The sequence below is a fragment of the Gopherus flavomarginatus genome, chromosome 24, assembly GCF_025201925.1.
Source record: "Gopherus flavomarginatus isolate rGopFla2 chromosome 24, rGopFla2.mat.asm, whole genome shotgun sequence".
Taxonomy (NCBI): Eukaryota; Metazoa; Chordata; order Testudines; family Testudinidae; genus Gopherus; species Gopherus flavomarginatus.
Window position 1 is genome coordinate 13,409,900 of NC_066640.1, and position 11,263 is coordinate 13,421,162.

General features: G+C 58.6%; 1 protein-coding gene across 2 annotated transcripts; it reads left to right on the top strand.

Annotated features, from left to right (window-relative positions):
- Positions 1-1,976: 1,976 nt before the first annotated feature.
- Positions 1,977-10,893, top strand: OCEL1 (occludin/ELL domain containing 1). Of its 2 annotated transcripts, XM_050934335.1 has the most exons (6): positions 1,977-2,054; positions 5,087-6,191; positions 7,455-7,648; positions 8,192-8,363; positions 9,617-9,667; positions 10,678-10,893. In XM_050934335.1, exons 1-6 carry the CDS (start codon positions 1,984-1,986, stop codon positions 10,795-10,797), a joined length of 1,713 nt encoding a protein of 570 aa, XP_050790292.1. In that variant the 5' UTR covers positions 1,977-1,983; the 3' UTR covers positions 10,798-10,893. The 2 variants fall into 2 exon arrangements, 1 of the variants encoding a protein (XP_050790292.1); XR_007771419.1 differs by lacking the exon at positions 10,678-10,893 and having other exon boundaries at positions 8,192-8,981; positions 9,617-9,668.
- Positions 10,894-11,263: the final 370 nt, after the last annotated feature.

The window sequence follows — 11,263 nt, forward strand, 5'->3', positions numbered from 1 at the left end:
CTCGATTAGCTCCTGACCTTGAAATGCACCGGGAAACAAACCCTCACTGGCCCGGCGCTCCCCTGGCCAGCGAGGCTGGGAGCACCATGGAGAGAGGGTGGACGGTGTCACGGTCTGTGAGAGGAAGATGCACCCAGCCCTGCCTGGGACTGACCTGCCCTCTGCGGGCACCGGCCGAGGCTGGCAGGGGCCAGGCTGCTGTAGCCTTCTGGGCAAAGACGCTTCTTTATTCTGCTTCGCAAATAACTTGGGACCAGTGTGAACTGCAGGGGGAGGGCGCCCCCTGCTGCTGTAAGAGATGCCCTTTGGCCGGAGCAATCAGCTGCTGCTTGTGCTGGGATGCACCATGTTTAACAGGACTCGGACTTCTTAAAATTCAGGTTCCCACCCTCCTCCCCAACCAGTCCGCTTCATTTGGGCTCTAGCCTTTTCGGAGTGCGGCAAGTCCTTTGTGGTGTCGTAGTGTGGAGGTGGGTGGGTCTAGTGGTTAGAACCCGGAGGACTGGGAGTCAGGACCCCTGCGTTCCAGGCCCAGCTCTGCCACTGCCTCCTGCTGTGACCTCGAGCAAGTCACGGCCCTGCTCTGTGCCTCAGTTTCCCTCTCTGGGGAATGAGGAACATTGACCCGACCTGAGAGAAGGGGGTGGGGGGTGAATGGTTCGTGCCGACACAGTGCCTGCAGTGTCTCCAATGAAAGCTGCTCTCTCTCTCTTGCTAATGCACCTGTCTCCCTGGCACGGAGTGGCTTTGCCGTGGCTTCTGGGCTTGGCACTAAGAATCCTATTGGCCCAGTTCAGCCAGAAGGGCTCATGAGTCTCCCCCCAACCCCTGACTGTATGTGGAGCAGCCAACAGAGGGGGACAAAGACCCACATGGTGATAGCCTAGGGTACACGAAGTGTGGTAAATTAAGTAGCTGTCAGCACAGCGCCTCCTGCTGGCTGTGGCCTCCTATTACAACAGAAAAAAGTGGGTCCTGCACCCCATCCCTCTGCCTCATCTAAAGAAATGGGGAGTGGTCATGGCCTCCTGAAATCTGTCCGTGAGCCCCAGGCTAGGACCCCGGCCAGGCTAGAAAGAAGTTTATAGACTCAGTGATACTAAGTGCGACAAAGGGGCGGGCGGATAGAGCAGTGGCACGGAAGGGGTTAAGTGTGCCTGATTTAGTTTGGGGGTGGGGGAGAATTAAAGATCCAGAAAGGTGCCACGTGTAATGCTTAAAGCAACCTAGCAAACGGGAAATGTTTTTCTATGTAGGCCCGGCCCAAATCTGATTAGCTGCGGGGGGTGGGGCTGGTCATGCCACAGCCCCAGGAAGGTGAATGATCCTGCCCCTCCTAATTGATTGGAGAAACACTTCAGCCATAATGCAGCAGGGTGTGCTGAGACGGAGCTGGGCCTGAGGCTGTGTGGACGCCAATCCTTCTGGCCCAGTGGCTCAGGTCTCAACCATTTGATTTAAAGGAAAATCTTCATTAGCTGCTAGCAATATAGTGCCTATGGTACACAGCTGAGTCCAGCCAGTAGGGGCAGTGATCACCCTCATGCTGTTCATAACCGTACTATTGGCCTTCCCAGTCCTAGCCTACTACTGCTGCCAGTTCGTGGAGTTACTCCTTTAGCTCCAGTGGGAGAGAGGTCTGCACTGGGTCGCTGAAGCTCGAAGGCTCTAATCCTGTTGGCAGCCCAACAGTCGGGGGGTCATTGGGAATCCCCAGTCTTTGCTGGCAGGCACAGAGCTCTCACAGGTTTTATTTTTGCTGGTAGTAGCCCTGTCCCCGCTACCAGGAAGGCTGATGGGCAGGAAAGCCTGGGGCAGAGTGCCGCCCGCCTTCGGGGAAGTGGGGGGGGCTCCATTGGAACTCCCCCCCAGGGGTGGAGCTTATCATCTGGCTGTTCAGGGGCCCCCGGCTCTGCACACGGGGCTGCCTGGCGGCTGGGCACAGTTAATGTTTAACTTGCTGTATTACACTGGAGGCTAATAATGCACCCAGGGGAGCAGCTGGGCCGGACGCCCTCACAACACCCCGACTTTGCCAGGACAACAGCAGGAGGGTGAGGCTCAGCCATGAACCCATGTACCCCGCAGCCCGTGTCCCCCCAAGGGAATGGCAGGTAATGGCTCCCGCCGTTTTCTGTTGGCAATCCTGGGGGCCCTCCCCTCTCGAGCGTAGGCGCAGTTAGTGGCCACGCTGCGAAGGCTGGAGTGGCCTAAGATACCCTGCCGCTGGTGCAGATCCTACAAACCGGCCCTGCCCTGGCTCCCCACTATATCACCTGGGCCGACTCCGCTGACTGCAGCGCCACTGCTGGAAGCAGACGTGGGCCCCGGGCGCGAGCCCTGCTCTCCGCTGGGACAGCGCAGCCACATCAGTGCAAGAATCTCCAGGTCGGAGGGGGTGTGCGGTTCCCTGCTGGGCTTCACTTCATGTGCTCCAGGGTAAGGCAGGGCGGCGGCCCAGCTGTGGCTGGCTGTGCCTAGAGAAACCCACGAGATCCCCGCTAGTTAGAGCCGGGGGGGGATTTTTCAATGAAATGGTTTTTTCCACTTGAAAATGCCAATTCATCAAAACAGAACCGTCTGTGGGAAGGCGTTGGCTCCGACGGCCCGTTCATCAGGAAGGCGTCTCAGGTCTGGGACAGCCAAGGGGCCGGGGCTCACGTGGGATGACGGACGGGGACACTCAAGTCCTTACTCCAAATCAGGCAGAGTGGGGACTTGAACCTGGCTCACTCGTGTGAGTGCCTGGGCCACTGGGCTAGTCTGAGGGTGGAGGGAGGGTGTCTCTCTCACTCTCATGTATGTGGGGGTGGTGGGGGGGTCTGTGGATGAAAAATTACCAAAGTTCTTGCAGGCTTTTTCCAATCTGGAACAAATCCCAAGAATCCTTGTTTTCCAGCCGGCCCCAGTGTGAACGCCCCCAGGCCCTCTAGAGATAGAAAACGGGAACGCCAAACTTCTGGGGTCCGTCTCACTGTACCCTCCGGATGAACAAAGTCTCCCTGGGCAGATGGACCCGTCCTTTAGCTCAACAAGCAGATACTCACACCCCCAAGCCAATCCCCCAACCCAGCCAAAGGCTTTGCTCCCTCCGTATCTCACCCACACAAACGTCACTTGAACGTGACTTGTTAGTGTCTTTTTCCATGGGGTGCTGATCGCCCCCCCCCTTGACGTTAGCCCTGCACTGCAAGTGGATTAGTCAGGTGAGTGCAGAGGGTAGTATCCCTTTAACTCATTTGTGAGCCAGCTGGTGGTGCTCACCATGTTCTAGAAGGCAGCCGGGCTGGCAGTGTGATGTAATCAGTCCTTGCGTGTTGTGTGTCGTTAGTAAACATGGGTCTATGGACCCCACCTTGCCTGGGTGGCTGTTCTGGTACAAAGGGAAAAGCCACATCCCCACCCCAGAAGCAGCCGGGGACGTCCCTGAGTAGAACCCAGGTTTTATGAAGGGGCTACGGAGCCAGGAGCCCACAGTGGGTGAGAAATGAAAAAGCCAGAGCAGTCTGGAGAAGGGGAGAGGACTCTCCTTAGACGTGGCGGCCTTTCTTTTGTTAGCTGCTGCTGTTATTTCTGAACCGGATGCGCTCGGCGGTGTCGGGTGAGCAGCTAAATGGCCAACGAAAGTCGCTGGTCGGCGTGGCTGTTTGCTGGGAAGAAGGCCCAGGAGGGAGCTGGCTGCGCCAGCCCAGAACTGCTCTAATTGCTTTTCGCGTCCAACAGAGACTGTGCGGCTCCTGAGCTTCGGGCGATGAGCTGAGAACAATCCCAAAGAGCCAAGAAATTCTCTCTATGTTCAGCAATAAGGCCTGATGGGCTGCCCCGTACAGCCCAGCCAAGAGTGGCATTAATCGGGGGGTGCCTGGGACACCCGAGCTGAAGGGGCTGGTTACCAGTGCTGATTCCAACGGATGGGGAAGAATTGGAGTGTAAGAGTGGCGGTGACGTCACCATAAGCCAATCAAAAAAGCACTAGATAAGTTCACGGAGGACAGATCCATCAGTGGCTATTAGCCAGGCTGGGCAGGGACAGTGTCCCCAGTCTCCACTTGCCAGCAGCTGGGAATGGGCGACAGGGGATGGATCACTTGATGATTCCCTGTTCTGTTCATTCCCTCTGGGGCACCTGGCATTGGCCGCTGTCAGCAGACAGGATACGGGGCTAGATCCAGCACCCTTTGGGCTGACCCAGCGTGGCCAGTCATGTTCTTTATGTTCAGATTGTTCCCTTGGTGCTGAACATTTATCGATGAGCGGTGACCGAGGGGGAACGAGCCGCAGGCCCAAGGCAACGCTATAGCAGAGGAATCCATGGTCCGAGCATAGGCGTTGCTGGGTTCGAAGCCCAGCTCAGGAACCCCTCCAAGGTGCACACCAAGACCACAGCCTCGTTGCGCTGTACGTACCCAGCGTGAGACAGTCCCTGCCGTGAAGGGCTCAGTCTAACCAGACGAGGCGGCTAGCAAAGCACACAGATGGGCAATGACTTCCCCAAAGCCCCTGGGCAGGGTGGGGACAAGAACGCACAGGGCCTGCTCCAGTTTTTTTGCCGCCCCAAGCAGCGAGGCAGGAAAAAAAAAAAAGATAAAGCTGCGATCGGCGGCACTTCGGCGGCAGCGGGTCCTTTGCTCTGAGAGGGACTGAGGGACCCACTGCCAAATTGCCACCGAAGACCCGGACGTGCCGCCCCTTCCCCTTGGCCGCCCCAAGCACCCGCTTCCTGCGCTGGTGCCTGGAGCCGGCCCTGAGAACGCAGGTCTCCTGGCCATTAGCCACTAGGCCACACTGCCCATCACAGGGCCAGGAGGCCACTGCAGCTGCTCAGGAATGGAGAGTGGAACGAGAGAGCAGGATGCCAACTCTCACCAAGGGAATTTTATTTGCCGATGTAACGAATAAACGAATGGGCTTGTAGCAAAGAGCCCATGAACCTCAGCGTTAACCTGTCCCTGTTTCTTCCCTCCCGCTCCAACAAGGGCCTGGCCAGATCGCAGAGAGGAGAGCTCTCCCCAGTACCAGTGTTGATGAGACTAGAGACTGAGATGCTGTGACTCCTTGGACACATGGCAAATTCTACCTCCTCCAGGGAGAAGAGGCGGCCCATCGTGGAGTCGGATGGAGACCCGCTAAACTCCTCCTGGCAAATGTGGCCCTCGCAAGCCTGGACCAGGGCGTCCAGCAGGTCCTACCCTGGCAAGAGCGACTTGTCTGATTCCTTCGATTCCTCCGCCCATGAGCCTCCCTTGCCAGCCCAGCCGCCCGTCGGGGACGTCCCCCGCAGCTCAGAGACCCAAGAGGCCTCTCCCTTGAAGCCCGTCAGGCGTTTTATCCCGCGGTCGTGGAAGAACTTTTTCCAAAGATGGAGGCGAGAGCCCGAGCTGTTCCTGCCGCTGGCCTACACCGCCGCCCAGTGCTCCCCACCCGTAAGTCCGTTGTCAGATCGCCGCGGGCCAGCCCGCAATGGCAGCTCCAGCAGCGGTTTCCAGGAACCCTCCTGGTCCAGCCCCTCTGAATGTAACCAGGAGACAGAGATGTCTCCCCCCAGGAGCCAGCAGGGCCAGCCCGCCTTGCCAAGCTACGAGGAGAAGCTGGAGGCCTACAACCTCAAGTACTCCTACATGAAGTCATGGCCAGGCCTGCTCCGGCTGATGGCCGGGCTGGAGCTGCTCTTTGGCGGCATGGTCTTTGCTTGTGTCTGTGCCTACATCCAGAAGGACTACCAGTGGTACAACCTGTACGGCGGGAACCTGCTGTCAGGCGGCCTTTTGGGGGGAGGCTATGGGTACAATTATTATGGCCCCATGACCCCCTTTGTGCTGGTGGTGGCCAGCCTGGCGTGGCTGGTCACGGTCATCCTCTTGGGGCTGGGGGTCACCATGTACTATAGGACCATCCTCCTCGACTCCCACTGGTGGCCCCTGACAGAGTTCGCCCTGAACATCATCATGTTCCTCCTCTACATGGGGGCGGCCATCGCCTATGTCAACGACGTGAACCGCGGCGGCCTCTGCTACTCCCTGTTTGCCAGCAACCCGCTCATAGCCGCCTTCTGCCGAGTGGAAGGGGGCCAGGTGGCAGCTATCACCTTCCTCTTCATCACCACCCTGCTCTACCTGGCCGGGGCGCTGGTGTGTCTGAAGATGTGGAGGCACGAGATGGCGAGGAAGCAGCAGGAGGGCTTTGAACCACTAGTGAGTCCTAGCGCTAGCATGCCCCAGAGCAGGAGGAGGCAGCTTCCTAGCACTTCTGCCCCCTTCACTGCCCCCAAGGCCCGGCGCCTTCTCTTGGCTCTGGGAAGGATTCACCCCGTGCAGGTACCTCCTCGATTCCAGGGCTACAGGGGCCGGGTTGCACTCATGCGTCAAAGGCCTGTATGGGGCATTGCTGGGAGGCAGAATGCAGGCCCACCTAAGCCACACCCCCTGCTACTTTTGACACCCCCCCTCCCTCCTGCAGCCTCCCCACTGCTCCCCCTCCACCCAGGCCTGCCAGGGGGTTGGTTGTGCTGGGGAGCTCCCCTGGGGAGCTCGTGCCTGGCTAGCTGCTATTAAAGGGTGCCACGGCTGTGAGTAACCTGGCCCTACCCCCCAGCCCCATGTGCGGTTGCATTGTGTGGGGTGAGGCTGTGACGGAGAGTCCTGGAAAGGTTGGGGCAAACCCCGAACTGGGGACAGTGGCGGTTACATTGGTTCCAGGATTAACTCTGTAGGAACAGGAGATGGTTCCGTGCAGTGGGATCCCAGTGGGGATCCACAAACCGAAGCCTTCCAGAGATGCACGAATCATCCTTCTGGAGCCTCCATCCAGCCCAGCCGCCTGTCTCCAGCCCGGGCTGCGTCAGAGACAGCCGTCACTCAGGCTGTGCGGCTGACAGCTCGCTGGCTTTGTGCAGCAGTAACCTCCCTCTCTCAGGGTATTTCTGCCCAGCCGTCGGGACGTGTGTGATTGCCGGTCCTGCAGACGTACTAGCTCAGGTACCTACCCAAGGTCCTGGGTATGCTGCCGCAGCTCCCCTGCTATGGTTACCCACCTAGCGCAGATCTCAGCATCTACAGGTGCTACAATCACACCCCCTTTGTGCCCTCGTCCTTTGCATGGGGCTGGGGGGTTGGGGCTTGCCTAACCCTCCCTGAGGCCATGCCTAGAGATTGGAGGCTGCTCTCAAGAAGGTGGGCTATGGAGCCTGGGGTGTTAACCCAGGCTCTAGGAGCTCACTTTTTGAGGTCTATGTGGATTAAATCATAGAATATCAGGGTTGGAAGGGACCTCGGGGGTCATCTAGTCCCACCCCCTGCTCAAAGCAGGACCCAATCCCAACTAAATCAGCCCAGCCAGGGCTTTGTCAAGCAGGGCCTTAAAAACCTCTAAGGAAGGAGATTCCACCACCTCCCTAGGGAACTCATTCCAGTGTTGTCACATTGCTGCTGAGCCTCACACCCCTCTGTCTCTTTAAGCACAACCCCGTCCTCCTGCAAGCCAGACCCAAGCGGATCGTCTTCCAGGATGAGGTGATGCCGTCCGGGAGCCTCCCGGGGAAGGTCACCAAACAGCTGGGGTTCTCCGAGAAAGGCGAGGCATCAGGGGCCTTGAGTTGCTCCATCCCGACGGGACACACCCCAAAGCCACACATCGTCCCTGACTATGTTGTGTAAGTAACGACCCATCCCCCCGGTCCATGTCCCTGGCTGCGGGAGCGGGCGAGGGCTGGCTTGGGGCTGTGTGCTGGTGGGTCATTACCAGGAGGATGCAGGGGCTGAAAAGGCAGCACTGGCTTTATGCAGCACTCTCTAACCCGGCAACTAAGGCACCGGACTGGGATCCAGGTGACCTGGGTCCAATGCCTGCCTCTGTCCCAGGCTTTCCAGGTGATCTTGAGCAAATCACTGCATCTCTCTGAACCTCAGTTCCCCAGTAGGAGAATGAGCCTTCCTGTGTCTACATAGACTGAGCTCTTTGGAGCAGGGTCTCTCCTAGCAGCACCTGACGCAGTGGGGCCCTGAGCCTCTAGATACAACTATAATACACACAATATCAGAGCACTCACCCAACTCTGCTGGTATTTTCCTTCCTAATAAGCCCCTGATTTCCTCCCACCGCACGAGTTAACATTTTCCCACCATTCGCGGATCCATCCCTTGCCACCTATCTCAGAGTCCTTTTCCCCCCCTGTGAATCTCTTGGGGCTGGGTAGGAAGTACCCGGGGATCTGCTGCCACGAGGAGAGAGAGAAGTACAAGGCCGTCTTCAACGACCAGTACGCAGAGTACAAGGAGCTCTACCACGAGGTCCATGCGGCGCTGCAGAAGTTCAAGGAGTTGGACGCCATGATGAGCCGGCTGCCTCATCGCATGGCCAGCAAGAAGGTTAGTTGCTAAGCAGAGGGGGCACAGCACAGGCAGGCTGGAGCAGGGGCTGGGATGTGGGGCCTCTCACCGCTCAGGAACGTCTTCCTCTCCTGCCTGGCTCAGCAGTAGGGAACGTTTGGTGGAATGAATTGATGGGTCTCAGCTGATTTCCTACTAGGACAGGAACAACCCACAAAAAACCCACTGGAACTGTTTGGCCCCTTTCTCGCAGTGCTGGCAAAGAGGACCAGGGCTGGAGGGGCTGTGGAGACAGGTAGGGCACCCACCAGGAGCAGAAACAGGTAGAACAATTTGGCCCAAGACATAGACTGGTCAGGCTAGAAGCAGCAGAGGGTCGACTGAGCCACCAGGAACAACAAAGGAGCCGCTGCAGCCCTTGTGACGGAGCCGTCCGGAAACTTCCTTGGGAGCGGAGCGACCGAGCTTTGTGTTTCGGGTTCCGCTGGTGCTTCCTTGAGGAAGCCAGTTCAAGTCAAAGCCTTGTGGCCCATGAACCGACATTGCTCCTGCTGGGTTCAGTAATACTCGGAGCAGACGCCCAGGGCTGATTGAGGAAAGGGGAAGCCGGTCGTCTGCTTTTTCTGCTGGGATCCAAGCCAACTCCGGGCTTTGCAGGTCTGGTTATTTACCACACGCCGGCTTCAGAGCTGCACGGGTGCGTGGGTGACACTGCTAATGAGCGAGTCTGACCTTCTGGGGCCTACTCCAGGCAGGAATTTCTTCCCACACTTTCTTCTAGCAGCGATAAACCAAACCTTGATTCAGTGTCTCCCCTCCTCCCCCCCCCCACACACGCGTTCCCTGAGTCATTCTCTACTAGCTACATTCGAAGACCCAGAGGATTGTTCGGGGCAGTTCCTGGTTTTCCAGGAGCTGAGATCCCAGCTGGCAGATCGAAAGAGCAGCAGCATTTCCCAGCCAGGCCCTTATCAAAGTTATCCTGCTGGACACCCAGCTGAAGGGGGACTGATGTCCTCCCCCTATTCCCAGAGGGTTGGTGGAGTCCCTGGCTGCCTGGTTACTGGAGCTGGCTGCAGCATTCCGGGGGCACAGTCTCCGGTCGGAAAACGCTGATTCGCCAAAGTGAAAGGTGCCAATTCCGAACAGAAAAATGTTTGCAAATTTTCTGGCCAAAGGAATTTCCACTCCCTGCCAGCTCTGCTGCTGAGCCAGGCTTGCTGGGGCTGCTCCCTGCTGCTGCCCGGCAGAGCTCTGCCAGGCCCCTTCACCTGCTGCTTTCTGCTCCGCAGGAACAGAGCCGGGTCTCCAACATCTGGAAGGAATACAGGCAGAAAAAGAGGGTGAGTTAGGGCACACTGTGCAAGCCAAGGGGCGGGAGGCTAGTACGCCGCGGGAACGCTGTACAGCCTGGAGCTCGCCCCATCACAGGGTGTGGTTGCAGTCTGTGTAGATCAGTGGTCTCCAACCTTTTTTGTCTGGCAGGCGCCAGACGACGAGCCGCCAAGGTCCGTGGCGGCGGAAGAGCATCCACTGAAATTCTGCCAACAAGCTGCAAAGGCAATAGGCGTCGCTGCCGAACTGCCGCCGACAAGCTGCGTCATCCAGAGGCGGTACCGCCGAAATACCGCTGAAAATAGGCGGCATCTCAGCGGCGACGCCTCTGGATGACGCAGCTTGTCGGTGGCATTTCGGCAGATGCTCATCTGCCGGCCAGTACGCAGGCGCACTTAGACGGCCCAGCAGGCACCATGGCGCCCACGGGCTCTGCGTTGGGGACCCCTGGGGCAGATGTATCCAGCCTGCGTCCCCACTTAAACAGTGCTCGGAGCATCGCTGGCCAAAGAATTCTTCCAAACAAGCAGGGCCCCTCTGGCTGACCGGGGGCTCTCAGGCATTCCCACGCGTGCGGCTGTGGAGCCCCTGTGGTATGGAAAAGCCAGGACTGGGTTCAAATGACTCTAACGGGGATTCTCTGTGGAGGCCGCTGGGTGCAGCTAGAACCTGTGATTCCCTTGGGGTCCCTAGACTGGCTGACGTGGTCTTGTGCCGTCGCTCACTCTTGGCCTGTCTGGGGCTGCTCACAACAGGGCAGCTGCAATGGCTCTGGCCTTCCCAGCCGAGAGCTCGGGCTCCGTACAAAGGAACGTCCTCAGGTGGGAGCGCTCCCTGCCTTTCCACTTGGCCCAGTCTCTGCCAGCAGGGATGCAGCTCTCCGCAGGGTTGGGAGCGTGGGGCAAATCTCGGATCCTCCTGGAGCCCCTGCTCCTCAGTTTGAGGGGAGGGAAAGGGGATGAAGCCCAGATCCAGCGGTGGTGATGCTGACAAAGGACCCTTGCTCCTGTCCCTGCAGGATCCCGCCTTCCTGGAGAAGCAGGAGCGTTGCGACTACCTGAAGAAGAAGCTTGCACACATCAAGGCGCAGATCCAGGAGTACGACCGGACAGCCAAGGAGGGCTCCATCTACTTCTGAGCCTGGCACCTGGGGGGTGGCACCATGCCGCCCCCGGGCTGGTCCCCAACACCCCAGCCCCCAGCCCTGACTTGCTCTGGGGCTTGCTGATGTCTGGGGACCTTGGCCAGAAAGAGAGCAGGATACAGGACATGGGGGGCTGGAACAATGTGTATAATGGGGGTGCTGGGAGTCATTGAACTAAACAGTAAACCCTCTGTCTGATGGAAACCATTCCAAGCCAGGGGTGCGGCTGCACCCCTAGTTCCAGCACCCATGGGGCTGCTTGTGCCTTGTGGCCTCCTGTGCATTACACACGCACCCCCGCTGGGTCACGTGTGGGTCAGGCGCCATCCCTGCCCCGTGCTGCCCCTGAACCAGCTGAGACTGGGAACCAGCAGTGCTGATGTGCACTCTCCAGGTGGGACTGAAGCTGGGGGTGGGAGGACTGGGGTCTCAGGTGGGGCAGGGAGCGGTGCATCATTCC

What these genes read in the sequence shown, in the direction of transcription:
- OCEL1 (XM_050934335.1), top strand. Translation starts at nt 1,984, where the DNA reads ATGCACCCAGGGGAGCAGCTGGGCCGGACGCCCTCACAACACCCCGAC. An exon ending in AGGAGGGCTTTGAACCACTA is followed by an intron (nt 6,192 to 7,454) that starts GTGAGTCCTAGC and finishes TGTCTCTTTAAG; the next exon opens with CACAACCCCGTCCTCCTGCA. An exon ending in ATCGTCCCTGACTATGTTGT is followed by an intron (nt 7,649 to 8,191) that starts GTAAGTAACGAC and finishes GGGGCTGGGTAG; the next exon opens with GAAGTACCCGGGGATCTGCT.